Consider the following 18,156-nt stretch of genomic DNA (forward strand, 5'->3'; position numbering starts at 1 on the left):
GGGATGACCTGGAGATCAAATCCCGGGCTCAGACACTCAGCACCACACCCAGAAATAACTGGCCATGTAACCTTGAGCAAGGTACTTAACCCCGATTGCTTAAAAAGAGAGAGAGAGAGAGAGAGGTAGAAGAAAAATGGGGGAAAGAAATGAGAATGTTGCGAGAGAATTGTGAAAAAAAGAGTCAACAGCTTGGAAAAAGAAAACAATTGCTTAAAAAGTAGAATTAGCCAAATGGTAAAGGAAGTAAAAAAACTAACTGAGGAAAACAACGCTATAAAAGTTAAATTGGGCAGGTTCAAGCTAATGACTATGCGAAATCAAGAATCAAACAAATTGAAAAGAATGAAAAAATAGAAGAAAATGTAAAATGCCACGTGGGAAAAACCGACCTGGAAAATTGATTCAGGAAAGACAATGTCAGAATCATTGGACTACTTGAAAGCCATTATCAAAAGGAGGACCTGGACAGCATCTTTCAAGAAATTGTCAATGAGAACTGCCCTGATATCCTGGAACTAGACAACAAAATAGGCATTGAAAGAATCCACTGTTCACCTCAGAAAAGAGATTCCCCAAATGAAAACTCCAAGGAACATTATAGCCAAATCACAGAAATATCAGGTCAAGAAAAAAATACTGCAAGTGGCCAGAAAGAAACAATTCAAATAGTGGGGAGCCACAATCAGAATTACACAGCACTTAGTAGATGCAACATTAAAGGATCAGAAAGCATGGAACATGATATTCCAGAAGGCTGAGGAGCTGGGACTACAACAAAGAATCACTTATCTGGAAGAATTAAGCATAATACTTAAAGGGAAAAAATGCTTATTCAATGAAACATAAGGATTTCAGACTTTCATTAAAAGACCAGAATTGAACAGAAAATTTTATCTACAATATCAAGACCCAAGAGAGGCCCAAAAAAGGGAAAAGAAAACATAAGGAATTCAGTGGAACTGAACTGTTCACATCCATACATGGGAAGATGATGCTTTTAATTTATAAATATTGTGCCACTGATAGTGCAGCTAGAAGGAATACAAATAGAGAGTATAGGTATAAGATGAATTTGAGGGAATGAAAAAAAATTACTAAGGGGTGAGAAAGAGTAGTACCCTGGGTGCAGAAGGAAGGGCGAATGGAGTAAATCATTTCACATGAAGAGATGTGAAAAACTTATTACAGTGAAGGGAAAGATGGGAGGGTAGGCAATGGGCATTGCTTGAATCTTACTCTCATCAGTACTGGCTCATAGAGGGAATGATATACACAATCAATTGAATATAGAAATCTATCTTACCCCACAGTAGGAGGTGGGATGGACTGAAATAAGGGAGGGCAGGTCAGGTGAAGTGGTAGACAGAAGCAAAACACTGGTGAGGAGGGAAAAGGTGAGAGAAAGGACAAATGGTGAGGGGGAATAGGATGGAGGTTATTACAGAGTTAGTAATCATAATTGTGAATGTGAATGGGATGAACTCTCATAAAATGGAAGTGGATAGGGTGGATCAAAAACCAGAATCCTACAATATGATGTTTACAAGAAACACACTTGAAGCAGAGAGACACAGAGTAAAAGGGGCTAGAGCAGAATCTATTATGCTTCAGCTGAAGTAAAAAAAGCAGGGGTAGCAATCCTGATCTCAGACAAAAGCAAAAATAGACCTAATTAAAAGAAATAAGGAAGGAAACTGCATCTTACTATAAGGTGCTATAGATACTGAAGTGGTATCAGTATTAAACATATATCTACCAAGTGGTATAGCATCCAGATTCTTAAAGGAAAAGTTAAGTGAGTTATAGGTTCATGACCAAATGAGTTAGAGAACATTACAAAATATAAAATAGATAATTTTGATTATATTAAATTAAAAGGCTTTTGCACAAGCAAAATCAATGCCACCAAGATTAGAAGGAAAACAGAAATCTGGGGAAACAATCTTTATAGTGTGTCTCTGATAAAGGCCTTATTTCTCAAATATACAGAGAACTGAATCAAATTTATAAAAATATAAGCTATTCCCCAACTGATAAATGTTCAAAGGATATGAACATTCATTTTTCAGATAAAGAAATCAAAGCTGTCTATAGGCATATGAAGAAGTGCTCTAACTTTTGATTAGAGAAATACAAATTAAAACAACTCTGAGGTAATACCTTATACCTATCAGATTGGCTAATATGACAAAAAAAGGAAAATGATAGATGTTGGAGATGTAGGAAAATTGTGACACTAATGCACTGTTGGTGGAGTTGTGAACTGATCCAGCCATTCTAGAGAGCAATTTGGAACTATGCCCAAAGGGCAACCAAACTGCATATACCCTTTGATCTAGCAATACCATTACTAGGTCTGTATCCCAAAGAGATCTTTAAAAAGGGAAAAGGACTTACATGTGCAAAAATATAAATATTTTTAGCACCCCTTTTCTTGGAGGCAAATATTGGAAATTGAGGGGATGGCATCATTTCGGAAATGGCGGTACGAGCTGTAATATATGAATGTAATGGAATATGTTGTGCTCAATGATACTAAATGATGAACAGGCAGATTTCAGAAAAACCTGGAAAAGCTTGTACAAATGATGCAAAGTGAAATGAACAGAACCAGGAAAACATTGTACAGAGTATTAGCAACACTACATAATGATCAGTTATGAATGACCTAGCTCCTGTCAGCAACAGAGTGATGCAAGAAAAGTACAAAGGACTCATGATGGAAAATGGTATCCACATCCAGATAAAGAACTGATGGACTCTGCATGCAGATTGAAGCATGTTTTCTTCACTTTATTCTTTTTCATTTTTTCCCTTTTTTATCTGTTTCTTTAACATCTGTGACTAATATGAAAATATGTCTTACATGATAGCGCATGTATAACCTGTAGTATCAAATTACCTACCACTTTTGGAAGAGAGGAAAGGAAGAGAGGGAGGGAGAAAAATGTGGAGCTCAAAATCTTGTAAAAATGAATGCTAAAAATTATCTTGACATGTAATTGGGGGAAAAATCAAATACTATTTTTAAAAAAATGTTGAGGATGACCAATAGGCTAAGGGAGATGTGCACCTAAAAATGAGCCACTTAAACATGAATTCAGCTTTATACTACTTGACATTGTGAAAGTTATGCCATAAATGCTTCTAAAGATACTTCAGAAAGTTACTCCTTACATTTAACCCAGATTCCAACACTTTTTTACTTTAGTAAATACTCTCATACATTGCCATGGCCAAAAATATTTAACACCAGTTGGCTAACCTTTTGATCCTTGGATTATAGACATGTTATTCACTGCTGTCTCTCTGCTTGTACTTGAAATTTTTCAAGCTATCCAAAGCCTTTCCAACTATTCACAATATGCCTGGGCAAACTTGGCATGATAGGAATACTAGAACTTGGCCTCCACAGGTCCTAGGCCTCCAAGAACCCAGGGTCAACTCCTGCCATGAGGAGATAGAGTAAGATGATAGTAGAAATTGTATTGTGTACACATGCATGGACTTCATCAGCATAAGAACTATTGATGAGTCCAACTTTTGTACTTCCTCTGCCAATACAGATTGGCATCTTCTCTGCAGTTTATAATCTTCTAGAGAGTTAGCCTTGAACACTTAAGTGACTTGCTCAATTGCACATAAGTAGTGTGTGTCAGATGTAGGATTTGAACCCAGTTCTTCCCAGTTCAGACACCAGCTCTGTCTACTATGCTATACAACTCTCAAGAATTCTGGGTCAATTCTAAATGATGAGGAGAGAGTAGAGTAAATGTGGCTGAGCTGGGAGAATAGGAAGGGATCAGGAGAGCAATATCATGATAATGAAGACAAACAGGTTTAGTGAGAGTAAGGAAGTAGAAAAGATTATATCAGAAAGATGAATTTCAGCATTCAGGACCTTGAGGGTTGTAGAGTTCCAAGAAAAGTGCTAAAAGCTTTTTGACAAGAAATGAAATGCCGTAAGTAAAACTTTTCTTATAGCTCTAGTTCAAGTATTCGATGTGTAATCCTTTCAGCACAAAAACAAATTGAAAGCATATCTAGGTATACCATGTAGAGCTATGGTACTTTTTAAATGATATTTTTTAACACTGTCTTTTGGGATCTATTCAAGGGTCAGCTCGGTGCCACTTCCCATATAAATCTTTTCTAATTCCAATCAGTTATTATCTCTATCTCTTCACATTTCTTTCTATTTGTATTGTATATATTTTGTCTGTATATCTATTACTTTCCCTCCATCCCCCATAGATTGTAAACTCAAAAGCAGTATCTGTTGTCATGTCTTTCTCTCTCACTGTGCATACCTTATAGTAGACTCTTAAATTTTTGTTGAATTGAATTAATTTGATGGATATTTTGTAATTGAAGTGAATGGATAAAGAATGAAGAAGGAAAGAACTCCATGCCATGGTTATAAATAACTTTCTTATTCCTGAATAATTTAGGTCCTTTTGGTGTAAACCATGGGGTAGAACTTCATTCAGATGTGATAGAGTATGCCAAGCAGAAACTGGACTTTTTCATCAGAACAAGTGATAGCTTTGACAAGTAAGGATTTTGTTTTTTTACTGGTCCAAGTTTGTAAATTATAATTTAACATATTGATGATTAAAAAAAGAGATTGTTCATTTCACTTTACTCACCTGTTTAATAAGTCCTAATAAAGAATCTAGCAACCTTGTTGCTAGGTTGAGGTTGGGAGGATTGGAGTCCCAGAGGTCAGTCAGGATTCCATTCCCATGCATTTTAAAATCCAGTACATTGAAGTGATTCTGTTTTAAGTGCTTCAGATAGCCTTAGACATAGATGAATTGACAAATTCATCCTTAATATTGATAAATGGAAAAGAAAATATTCCCAAATATGTTCCCAGCACACACACACAAATAAATTTTATATATACATATGCTTTTATTTTAGAACATTACTAGCTCTTGTTATTTCAAATAATTACTAATAATAGTTGAGAGAATATTCTACTCTTAAGGATTGCTTATAGGAGATTTAAGATTTTTTTTAACTAATCTCATCTAATTATGAAATAAGAAAAATACCCATAGTAATTGGATTTTTTTAAAAAACAAGGTCATATTTCTACTTTTGATTATATGTATTATTTTAAATTATTAGAATTCTCATTGTATTTTAAATAAGTTAATGTTTTGATAAAATCAATTAATTGTTGTATAGCTCTTGTGATTTTATCCTCAGAGTATATAGTCTATTTAGCATTATCACTATATCCTGGCTATGTAGAGATATTTGAACATCTCTGAGAATGTTTGTAATAGAGTAGGAAGAGCTCTTGACTTAGAGTCAAAAGGCTTCTACTTCTACTTCTGCCATTTACTCAGGCAAGACGCTTTGCTCCCTAATCATCAGTTTCTTCATTTGTAAAATAGGGATAATTATGCATAACCTACCTACATAAAGTAGACTTACTTTATATAATGCTATAAATCTAGCATTCTCAGACTTGTAGGTAGTATAAAGTCATTCTCCCCATTTTATAAATTAGGAAACTGAAACTCAGGTGGAGAGTGATTTGGCCAAGGTCACCTGAGAGGTAGCAGAGCTGGGCCTCCGTCCCAGGGCTTCTTCCTCCTAGTCTCACTATACCACACTGCCTCTCCAATGGTGTGAAGATTGTTTAAACTGTAAAGTGCTATATGAATATCTTTAAACCTAAAGACAATTGAGGTGATAGAATAATGCTCCTTATAGACTTGTTGCAGTATAAACAAAGTATATGAAATGTTCTTCACCCTCAGGTTTGAATTCTGTGAACCTTCCTTTGTTACGGGCAACTGTCTGGAGATTTCTCCAGATTGTACTCAATATGATCGTGTTTATTGTGGTGCTGGAGTTCAGAAAGAACATGAAGATTACATGAAGAGTTTGCTTAAAGTTGGGGGAATTCTTGTCATGCCACTAGAAGAAAAGGTTAGTTTACTTTCATGAGTATAGTGTTTTACTCCCTCTCTTTCTTCCTTCTAATTGTTAAGTACATCAAAGACTTATCATTGCCCTGAAAACACCAATAATCTTTGCTGTACCAAAATACAGAATCACATAACATATTCACTCTAGGGAGCAGTGAATCAAAGAGGGAGAACTTGAATATTCTTTACTACCATTTCTCACCCTGTTTTATGCCCCTTACTTCTTTATGCTGCTTCTGGCTGGAATGCCCTTTATTGGATGCGTCCCAGAGAAACTATCCCCTAAACTCAATCAGTGATCTGTGAAATCATCATAAATTTAGAGCTAATGAAAGGACCTTACTGTAGGTCATCTGCTTTGTCTATCATTTTAGAAATGAGGTAACGAAGTCCTAGGTGATCTTTGAGGTCCCTTTCGGTTTTGAATTCTTTGGTCCATGCTTTGGGCTCATTGCGGAATCAGTTAAACATAAATATTAAGTTGGGACCAGAATGGTTAGCATAGGCATACTCTACTACTTTCCTCATTTTTGTCAGATAGTCATTTACTACACTTGCAGATCTTGGGGTAACTCATTGCTAGAGATGAAATGTCTTTATAAGTCCTTAGCTTTAAATGCTATTTTGTCCTCCCATCCAAAGACACTATAACAAGTTATTCACAGACAAAAAGGGCTAATAAAGTGAAAGTAAAGAAAATGGGGAAGGAGAGATAGTTAAAAAATTATTCAAGAGGGGCAGCCAGGTGGCACAGTGAGTAAAAGCTCCAGCCCCGGAGTCGGAAGACCCGGGATCAGTTCCAGCCTCATAAAATAACACCCACATAAAATAATTGGCTTTGTAACCTTGAGCAAGTTACTTAACCCCAATTGCTTAAAAAATTTTTTTTGAAGGTATAAAATTAGAAACAGTAGCATAAATTTATTTTCAAGGCCCTCAAGCAAAACTCTGCATAGGGACCTCAGGAATATACTTTCTATTTACCTATGTGGTTTGGGATCACAAGCTTCCAGGAAATAATTAACACATCGTTAGAAACATCCTGACACTGTTAAAAAAAAACAACAACTCATCATATTATGAAAGCTGTAGGAAAATCAGTGCTACAATTGGAATAATATAGGTACATTAACAGATTGACTCGAGTCCTGTTTTATTAATATTCACTTTCTGTATTTTAATTTGGTGAATAATTTTGTATACAGCATGGTGATCATAAGATGAGAGCATTATTGTTCATGTTTTATCAGGAAGCTTTTTTTTTCCTTTAGTAAACCTGATTTTAAGAGGCATGCAGTGTTCTTAAATGTTGCTCTTATTTCTTTAGGAACAGATCTTTTCCATGACATTCAACAAACATTTGTTAATTAAGTAACATGAGGAAGTTATTATATACTTTTTAAAAAAGAAAGTGGCATGAAATGAAGATTCACAGTTTCATAAACAATCTTCTTTTTATGTTCTGCTACATATTTGAACATGCTCTTTTAGTGTTTTAGTTCAGAAAATAATTTAAGAAAATGAACTATAAGCAATTAGAGATATGGATCTGGACCTCAGGGGAGAGGTTAAAGGGAGACAAATTGAGGAATCACCTGCTGAGAGGTGGTAGTTGAAACTGTGAGAATGAGTGAGATTGCCAAGGAGAAAAGCAAAGAGTAAAATGAAATGAGAACTGAGGATGAGCCCTTGAGGAATACCTGCATTAAGGTATTAGGGAGAGGATGAGGAAACCGGAGGAATAGAGCAGCAGGAGAATTATAAGATTAGAAGGACAGATTTAGAGCTGGAAGGACGGCATCTTTTTATTGATGAGAAAGCTGAGATCCAGAAGGGCTAAGTGTCTTGCTGAAGATCCCACAGGCAGGAACAGAGCTGAGATTTGAACCCAGTTTCTCGGTCTCCAAATCCACTGCTGTCTCTGTTGCATTCCTGAGTGCAGTGTCTGAAACCCAAAGAGCAGAAAATTCATAAAGAGGGGGAGAGTCAGTGATATAAAGATAGAGAAATGCCCATTGACTTTGCCAATTAGGAGGTCATCTTATTTTACTGGGTAAAGAAATTGCAAACCTTGATCTTACTAAAAACAATGACTGTCTTTTTTAGAAATGGCTGACTACTGAAATAATGATCAAATAAATGTTAAGATGTGTTTATCTTTGTCACAGAGGAATAAAGATAACCAGCTTTAAATTTAACATTTTCTGTAACCTTTTCTAGGTACTTTTTAAATTAGTAAATTTTGTTTTGACGTGACATACAAACTCCATCTAACTCATACTTACATCCCCCAAAATAATTGAGCAAAACAGTATAAAATGATTGTAATTAATAATACATATGCTTTTACATTGTGTTTTAGTTTATAATTTGTAGACTTTGGAAGGAACAAATTTATTTTATTTCAAATGACTAGATTGCATTAAGTAAGGTTTTTGCTATAATTTTAAAATGATATTTCTTGGGAGCAGTTTCATGATTCTAGACTTTTAAAATATGAATTAATGATCCATTTCCCCTTTAAAAATTCCTAAGGGCATTGTGCATGTTGTCAACTGCAGCATTTTCAAGAGGGCTGTGAAAATGTTGCTATTTGGAAGCTGAATACTGTGTAATTATAATGATCCATCTTGATCCAGGAAGATAGCGATAAGGAAATGTACTTCATTCCTTTCTTTGGATCAGTGGAGAGACCATGGGTGTAGAATGTTATATATGCAGTTTCCATGTCAGTTAGTTTTGTTTAGCTATTTTTCTTTGTCTCCAGGAAAGGCTCACTGAGGAGAAGAGTATTTTTGACCATAACAAAATGAAATTGCTTTTTGGAAAGTACTTGGGCTCTGTGCTCTAAACAAAAACATTGTGGTGCAACATGCATTAGCAGTGTGAGATATAACCAGAAAAGTTGATTTAACTGCTCATTTGTCTGTTTTTATCTATGTGGGCTTTCAATGTAACAGTACCCTAGAAACTGAAATTAGCCCTCATGATTTCTTTAACCAAAAGCTACCACAGGAAACCAGAGTATGAGAAGGGAAGTGTCAGGGGAAAAGCTTTGTCTTCCTCACCTTTGCAGTATTTATAATCTCATTTACTTAGGGGATTTATTTACCAGCTTAGATTTGATTAGCTAAGACTTGCACATAAACACTTCTTACAAAGCCCTAGCAAGTGAAAATAGTACTCTGACCTAGTTTAGCAATCTGGGAACATTCAGAAACATTGCACACTGGATGATCTCTGTCACAGGACTGTTATAAGTAGAGCATTGTTTCTTAAGTAATTGCAAAGTTATGCTGAATTCCATGTTGTAACTAAAATAATTAGAGTGAGGTTTTAGTTGAGATTTTCAGCAGACATTAGCAGAACATGGGACTGATCAAGTTACATCACCTTTTAGTGCTGGTCAAGAAAGATCCGAGTTTGAATCCTGGATTTGATGAATCATAGTTAATGTGTCTATAAACAAGGCATTTGTCTCTCTGAACTTTGCTTCCCACATCTCTGAATTGAAGTTTTAATACTTGTAGTGGTTATGAGGAAAGCTTTTTGTAAACCTCAAGGAACTCTATAAATCTGAACTATTATTATTTGAGAATTGGTGTGATGTAGCTAACTTGGAATTAGGAAAGCAAATCTTGCCTCAGATACTTAACTTACTTCGGATGAACCTTGCCCATTGCTTCTTTTGTCAACTCAGGGAGGTGGATTTGACTCCCATCATCCCTTCTGCCTCCATACCTATGATCCTTTCATTCTACTTTTACTTTGTATTTTTTCAGTTGTTATTTATTATTATTTAGCTTAGACAGAATTTCTCTTGTCTGTAAATCAATCAACCAAGCACTTTTTTAGCACCATTATGCGCCAAGCATTACACAAAGCACTGAGGATACAAAAGACAAACTCAAAACAGGTGCTTACATTCTCACAGGTAAAAGGATATGTCTGTTTTTTATCTTTTAGATTTTAAGAATAAATTTTAAACTCCTTACATAATTGCCAAATATTTAAAACTTTTCTCATTTTGTATTTGGGACAGCTCACTAAAATAACTCGAACGGGTCCTTCTGCTTGGGAGACCAAAAAGATTTTGGCTGTTTCTTTTGCTCCTCTGATCCAGCCTAGTCATTCAGATTCAGGAAAGTCAAGACTTGTGCAACTGCGTAAGTATCAAGATCTACATTTGGTTTAATCTTCTGTTCTCTTTGATCAATGACTGGAACAAAAATTATTTGAAAATTTTGACCACAGATCACATTTTATCTTCAGCTAAAGAACCTTTAAAATTTTACAATTAATTGCAGTCAGATTTTAGGCAGTTTCATACTAGTGTGCCTACATCATCAGATTCCACTTTCCTCTCCACACAACCAGTTTCCTTTATATTATAAACCTTTTGAGAGTACATTGTGTGCTGTGAAATAGAAAGGTACAGAGAGGGGAGGAGAATGTGAGAAAGCCAAAAACTTAACCACAGAATCACAGGAGTTGTACATTCCTAAGATTGCTCAGGGAAGTATACAGTGTGGTTAGTTTCTTTTTTTTTTTTTTAAAGCAATCAGGGTTAAGTAACTTGCTCAAGGTTACACAGCCAGTTATTTCTGGGTGTGGTGCTAAGTGTCTGAGCCCAGATTCGATCCCCAGGTCATCCCAACACTGGAGCTGGTGCTCTTACTCGCTGTGCTACCTGGCTGCCCCTAGTCACTTTCACTTTTGGGTATCTGTAATTGTTCAGAAGAAATTTTCCCCTACATCAGCTTATAACTCCCACCCATTACTCTTAGTTCTGCCCCCTGAAGCCAAGCGGAAGAAGGTTAATCTTGTTCTTTCACATAACAGCCCTTCAGCTAGTTGAAAACATCTTTCATATTCCTACAGACTTTTTCCAGACTAAACACACTCACTTCCTTATATCATTCCCATTGATCATTTCCATTGAGGAGGCTGGGACTGTATGCTCTGCACAGGTAGTTTCAAGGTCCTGTCACCTTAGGGATTGCTTCCGAGAATAATGACTGCGGAGGCTGGGCTGGAAGTTGGGCTGCAGGAGTAGGTTCCATTGAGATGTTCTCAGACTTTAATATCCTTCCTAAAATTTGGTGTGTAAAACTGACTACAGCATTGTAGATGTCCTCTAAAGAGGAGAAAGTGAGACCATCAGCTCCCTTCTTCTGGATACTATGCCTCTCTTAATTGAGCCTAACTAATGTCACAGTAGCTTTCTTGAGCTTATGGTCCACTCAGCCTCACAGAATTTTTTCACATTGCTTGTTGTCTAGCCAGGCTTTCCCCTCTCTGTGAATGTTGACTTTTTTTAAACTCAAGTATAAAATTGAGATTATATTATTAAATATTCTCTTACTGGATTTGACCCATCTTTAGGAATTTGGACTTTAGAAGGTAGTTTCTCCTCTTAATTTTGTGTGATCTGCACATTTTATTATTATGCTATCTATGCCTGTATACAAATTGTTGATAAACTGTTGACCACCACAGGGCAGTGGACCAAGGGGTCAGAACTGTCCACTTGAGACTTCTCTACAGGTTAACTTCAACCCATTAATGGCTATTATTTGAGTCTGGTCATAAATCCTCCTTGCCTGTCATTTTCTTTCTTATTCACAAGGATGCCATGAGAAAATTTGTCAAATGACTTGCTAAAATCCAGTAACACTATGTCTACGTTCTCCTGACCTATTAAGGCTATTAGTCCTGTTAGAAAAAAAAAATGAACTTAGTCTGGAGTGACTTTTTCTTCATGGACCTATAATGTCTTTTATTTGCCATTCCTTTCTCTCTTTTTGGTTCAGACATGCAATTTTATTGCTGTGGAGGACTCCTATGATGGAAGTTCTTTGCACAGATACAGATCAGTAATTTTTCTGTAACTTAGAATCTTAAAGAATTTTCTAATGTATCAAGAAGTTAAAGTGACTTACTCAGGGACACATAGCTAGTGTGTGGCACAGAAAGGACTGAAACTTGTTCTTCCTGGCCCCCAAGCCCGACTCCCTTGGGAACTACCTCTCGTTTCTTTACTTACATAATACAAAGTAAAGACTTGAGTGGACATTAACGTAGCCATTCTTTCTAGGCTTGTCTTGTGGTAACTTGAATATAGCCCTTTACTGTAATCTTCAGAGTATTTTTATACTGTCAAGAATTCTGATTATTTCTGGTTAAGTAAGGTATTCAGATATGCCCACCTCCTACCATTATTTCTTTTGGGTTAAAAATATTTTAATAAAATGCTTGTGGCCTTCCCTTCAGTACTTTGATGCAACTCTGATTTTCATGACAGCAGGTACTCTCTTCATTGGCACAGCTCAATACTTATCCACTCCATGTCCCCCTCTATAATTTCTGTCCATGTCCTGCTGTAAACCTTCCATAGAGGCCTGCTTCTAGACCTCCTAATATTGATACCATTATATCACCATGACTGTCTTTGTGTTAATTCCTTCCTCATTTACATTACTGGCCCATTCTCTTTCCTGATCATGTCTTTGTTTTTCTTACTCCTTCCCTACACTAGCTAAATAAAATTATGAGCTTGAAATTGAGGACTTTTTTAGGACCAGTGTCTGTATTGCCTGCTGTACCCTTGGACCTCGTTTTGGTTTTTGTAATTTTCAGTTTGCTTCTCTCTATTTTGTGAAATAAACAGCAGCTGTAGCTTTCAAAAAATAGTGAGAATACGCTTTCTATTAAATCAGTTGAAAGACTGTACTTGACTATTCTCCTGGATTGACTAACCAGCAACCTCCTGAGAAAGTAATCAGATATAGGAAGGAACTCAAATTTGTGACCTGCAAGTGAATCTTAATTTTTATCCCCAGTTCTCCTCACTTTTCATGTGGTCTAATGACTCAGGTATCTCTCCTTGTCTCTCTGAAAAGTGGAGGCCTAGGTTTTAACAATGTTATGAATGCAAAACTGTGAATGCAAAACATTATGACTGCTTAATATAATTTTCAGATGTTTGGTAAGCTTTGCCAGAACTCAGATTCACAAATATTTTTAACATATCCAGGTATTTAAATTAATTTGCATATTTGAGTGAGCCATTATCATTAAATTTTGCGGAATTATGCTGAATTCCTGTCAATATTTGATCAAATTCTTCTTTATCTTAGCGCCATTGGCTGTTCGTAGCCTCCAAGATTTAGCTCGAATTGCAATTCGAGGAACTATTAAAAAGATAATTCACCAAGAAACAATGAGCAAGAGTGGAAATGGACTGAAAAACCCACCCAGGTTTAAGCGAAGACGAGTTCGACGCCGTCGAATGGAAACTATTGTCTTCTTGGACAAAGAAGTCTTCGCCAGTCGTATTTCCAACCCTTCTGATGACAACAACAATTGTGAGGATGTGGAAGAAGAAAGGAGAGAAGAGGAGGAAAAGAATGTGCCTGAAATGAAGCCAGATCCTCCTGTAAACTTTCTGAGAGAAAAGGTCTTGAGTCTGCCCCTGCCTGACCCTCTGAAATATTACCTGCTTTATTACAGAGAAAAATAAGTCTTCTATTTATATTAAGGAAAAGATACATAAGGGGGGAAGTGGTGAGGGCCTTACAACATGTATATGACTTGCTTACCCGTTAACATGGTCACCCCTGGCATAGATTGGCAGGAGAATGTGACTGCTGTCTACTTAAACACCCTCATTTTTTTCTCCTAGTTTTTTGGTGGTGTGCTAATTTTTTTTAAATCTTATAGCAGGATTTCCTTTAAAAGTGACCTGGTGAACTCAAACTGCCTAGAAGCAAATATTTCTTCTGTTGAGGGGGAAAAAAATCACCTCAATAAGGTTTTTTATTTCAGCCATGCTTTAAAAGTAAACTCCAGTTTAAAATGTTTCTAGGCAGCACCCTAAAGACTACTCTGCAACAAAGTTGCATAAAATAGTATATATTGTATAATTAAAATGAAAACTGCTGATTCAAGTTACTTTGCTTCTTCCAAAACCCCCGCCTAAAGCACAAATTTTACAAGTACACAAAATCACTTCGGGGGGCGATACTCTAAATGTCCAGGTTTGAATTCTGAATTTAGGTGGTATCTGCCCTTGATCATTGGCACTGAGTTTGACTCTTCATTTAGTTTACTAGAATGGGAAATACTGTTACAAGTTTGTTTAACCAGATTATAAATAAGTAAATCGATAAGATTTTGTGAGTTTGCAGATTGTAAATTTTCTAAAGAGATAGTGATGTTAATTGGAAAAAGCAAATCATAAATACATCAAACGACCCAACTTTATTTCTACATAGTGAGGATTGATCTTATGTAAGTTAAATCCTTTATGGATTTTTGTCTGAAGAGTTTACAAGCTAAGTTCTGAAAACTTTGTCAAGTATAGTGTTAGAACTTCCTGAGAGGGTATTTTGAGAGATGTCACAGATTCTTTATGTCTAAGTTAACATCATTGATGTTCTTAAGAATATGCAATACAGACCCAGATGTGGTTGATGTGAGGATGGAAACTAGTATCGTTCTGAAGCAATTGACTACTCAGTTTGTCAGAATTTTTGGAAGATGAAAAATCTCAGAACGTAATTAGTGGCAATGTCCCATATAGACAGTCCCTGCTTTTTTTGACCTCAGTTTAGTATTTTTCTGTAACTAGAGTAATGATATTTAGCTTTTATAGTTCCAATAAATAGATTTTTTAAAAATAATTTTTCTTAAAAAATGGATCTTTAAAATTTTAGTTATGTTAGAGGAATTTAACTTGCAGTGAATTGTAAATTAAACTTTCCCCAGATTATGAAGAGTGTAAAAGTAAAATGGGGAAAGAGTTCTCAGTCTTTCTAAACTAGTGGAGAAAATGGAATAATCTTCAAGATAACCTGACTGAAAAACCTTTCAATTATCTAAGACTACTTTTGAGATACACTGGAATTAAATTGCTTGATCCAAAGTGTATTTGTTCATTTTTATTTACTTCCCTGTCATTTTTACATGCACCAAAAGGCATAACTAGCCTAAAATGTACCCAGTAAACCCAGACTCTCAAAGTGTCTAAGATTTAAACACCCAATTCACATTGACTGTGTCTTGTGATTAAATATTATGTAGCTCTTTGAAATCGCATGGCAAATTCAAGTGTCACTGTGCTAACTGATCTCTGTTGATTTGGGTAATTTTCTAAAATTACTCAATGGATCTTTAGTCTGTGTACTGACAATTTTTCACCACAAATTAAAATGTGTGTAGCCAAATAAAAAGGAAAAGTTGATATGCCTGATCCTGATCTCATAAAGTTAGACTACTAAGGAAACGTTATATGTTGTTACATTCATTTGCCTTTTGGTTCATTATCAGAGTTATCCATAATTTTCATCTCCCAAGATTTTCAGTTTCCATATTACTAATTCATTGCTTGCAGGTCCTAGTGTGGAGAAGTCTAATTGGTACATGCATGTGTGTGTAGATATGTGTATGTATACACGTGTGTATGTATACACAAATATATGCACCCATACACACCAACTAAACATATATATATATATAATTTGCCATTTACATATAAGTTATATGGACATAATTTGGAGTAAATATTCATCTGAGATCTTTGAAATTTGTTATATAATTAGTATATCTTTATATTGGCCATCTTCAATTTTTTCCTATAATTATATAAGAATTTCAGACTTTCACCACATTTGCCTTTTAATTATTTTAGTATTTTTAATGCTCTCTAAAATTCATAGAAAATGGTTTTCCCTTTATATTTTTAAAACCAAAACATTCAAGCAGTTTCTGTTTTCATGTTGTCCAGTTGTGCTGTTGTCAAAACAGAAAAACTGGTAGAAGAATTTTAAGTGTAATATATTACTGTGAAATGGTGTGGTGTTTAGCCTGCAAAAATAAAGGAGAATTGTAAATAGGGTTCTCCTCTGCTTAAGCACTTGCACTGTAGGTTAGCATAATAGGGTTATTTTCAGTTTCTACACAGATTAAGGATAGTATAACATTTTTTGTATAGTCTATAAGCCCTTTTATGGAATACTATATACTGTAACCTTTTCTGACTTCTGTTTACTTTTATGTTTTAAATATTATGTGACATAGTCTTGACAAGTAGTAAGGCAGACTTGTGCAAAGCAAATTTCAGCTATGTAAATCTTAAGTATGTAAGTTGAAAATCAAAATCTGTATATAGAAAGAAGAAAAGGCAATTTTACTGATCTGGAACTTGCAAGTAATATGAAACATGGATTTTATTGAGCTCATATACATGAGTGTATAGATCATATCTCAATAAATGCAGTTGAGACGTTTTAGCCTTCTTAGCATTGCTTCTATATTGTGCTATTTTGCAAAGAACTTCACCCAACTTTTTCTTTTTGGAGATTTAGTGAAATTACTTTTTTTTTTCTTTCTAATGTTTGTATGCTCTTTCTTATGCTAGAATTCGACTGATTTTTTTGTCTCTACTTTTCTGAAATTCTCTTTTTCCATTCAGGTAGATAGTTTAGTTTAGTTCAGACTTGTTCACAGTAGAATTGAAGATATAATTAGTTACTAATGTGACATTGGCACAGACAAACAGATTATGACTTTAAAGAACTTAATAGGCTAATGACTAGAATAATTACTCAGCTCTTCAGTGTCATTCAGAATATACTTGGAGCCTGGGCACCTCAAAGGGAGAGTAGCACATCAAGTTTGATTCACCAGCAGTAAGCTAATTGGTAGCAAGCAAGGGTTAATTGAGTCACCAGCCTAGTATGAACATTTTCTAACATCAGTGAAAAATGGTTTTTTCTCCGGTCATTCACAAAACTAGATTTAAGTTAACTTTTTACCATATACCTTATTGCCATCCAGTATACTTTACCCTAAGAATCTCAAAAGAGGACTTTTGTTTTTGTACTTTTTAAATAACTTTCAAGTAAAAATGCACTTCCTAAAAATGGAAGAATGGGCATCACTTAGTATTTTCAACATTACATTTTTGGCACTGTCCTTTTTTTTTTTATAAGTACATAACTTCAAATATTTACATTTGCCCTTCTGATCACACTTAGTTAATTTTTTAAGGCTTTGAAAAACAGAGATCAATTTTTTCCTTAAATGTCAAAAAGCAATATGTTTAAGCGGTTTGTGTTTTCATTCGGTTTTGACATAAAGAGGAAATTTTTGTGCATTTTAAAGAGCCTTAAAAATCTAATGTAATAAGGGAAATAGGTAAAAATTTGAAATTCTTATAGTATAGAAAAATTTAAAAAATGCACATGTGTATAAGGAACACATATACATACATACACACATCCTTTTGGTAAATTGTAAATGCCCTACAGATCCCGTTTTGAATTATGTTTCTATTTTTTGGTCTGTCTGAAAAAAAGGGTAACTATGTATTATGTCTTTAAATAAACTGTAACATGTTGCCAGGCAAGAGACAGGGTTACCCAAATCAGCCAAAGACTAAACCCTGTTTCATGAATTTCAAATTTAATCATCTACGTACCTTATGAAATTAGTACCATCCAGACTATTTAAACCCTTATCTCTCTGGAAACTGGAAGGTTATCTGTAAGGGAAGGCATCAGTTGATTCTTTGAGGTCACAGTCATAATCACCATTAAATAGCCACCTGGTTCCTGTGTCTACTGCTGTGTCTGATGTAACATTATACAGAAATCTAAGATCTTGCAGAGCTGGTGATGTCACACTAAACCACACACATGTGGCTCAGAAATATAACTGTTAACTTCCTGTTTACCTAAAGTGCTGCTGTTTTTAAAAACTAACCCTGCATATTTTTATCACTTAATGTCAATGGTTGCTTGTCTATGTTTGGTATTTAGTTCATGGTATTTAGCTAGATCCAATATCAAAACTGTTCCTTTTCTTGGAATATCATTTTACAAATAAAAGCTGTATATAGTGTGCTGCTAATGTTTCCATTGAATAAAAAAGTATCCTTTGTCTAATGCATAAGTAGCATGGTCTAGTCCTGTGTTAGCAGACTTCTGGCTAAACATTTGATGTTTAAATGTGGTGAATCATAGGGGAATCTCTGACAACACAAAAGATTACCTTGTGTTTAAATTTGTAATCCTAATATAAATGAGACCAGAAGTGTTTGCTGTATTGGTACTCCCAAAAGGTCCATTTAAATAACAAAGACTGAGGACTGCATGGTTAATGGCCAAGTTCATATTCATTCTCTGTTCTTAATTCTCTGTGC

General features: G+C 35.1%; 1 protein-coding gene across 2 annotated transcripts in view; it reads left to right on the forward strand.

Annotated features, from left to right (window-relative positions):
* PCMTD2 (protein-L-isoaspartate (D-aspartate) O-methyltransferase domain containing 2) overlaps positions 1-17,899 on the forward strand; it is a 27,432-nt gene extending 9,533 nt beyond the window's left edge. For both annotated transcript variants that reach the window (XM_069072687.1, XM_069072686.1), the window contains exons 3-6: positions 4,455-4,557; positions 5,781-5,952; positions 9,994-10,117; positions 13,091-17,899. In XM_069072687.1, the coding sequence (XP_068928788.1) occupies positions 4,455-4,557; positions 5,781-5,952; positions 9,994-10,117; positions 13,091-13,473 (782 nt within the window). In that variant the 3' untranslated portion in view covers positions 13,474-17,899. The remainder of the gene's footprint in view (positions 1-4,454; positions 4,558-5,780; positions 5,953-9,993; positions 10,118-13,090) is intronic.
* The last annotated feature ends 257 nt before the right edge of the window (positions 17,900-18,156 follow it).

This window comes from Petaurus breviceps, unplaced genomic scaffold (assembly GCF_028583685.1).
Source record: "Petaurus breviceps papuanus isolate PSGF00001 unplaced genomic scaffold, PetGlider_PUasm1.0 90847, whole genome shotgun sequence".
Lineage (NCBI taxonomy): Eukaryota > Metazoa > Chordata > Mammalia > Diprotodontia > Petauridae > Petaurus > Petaurus breviceps.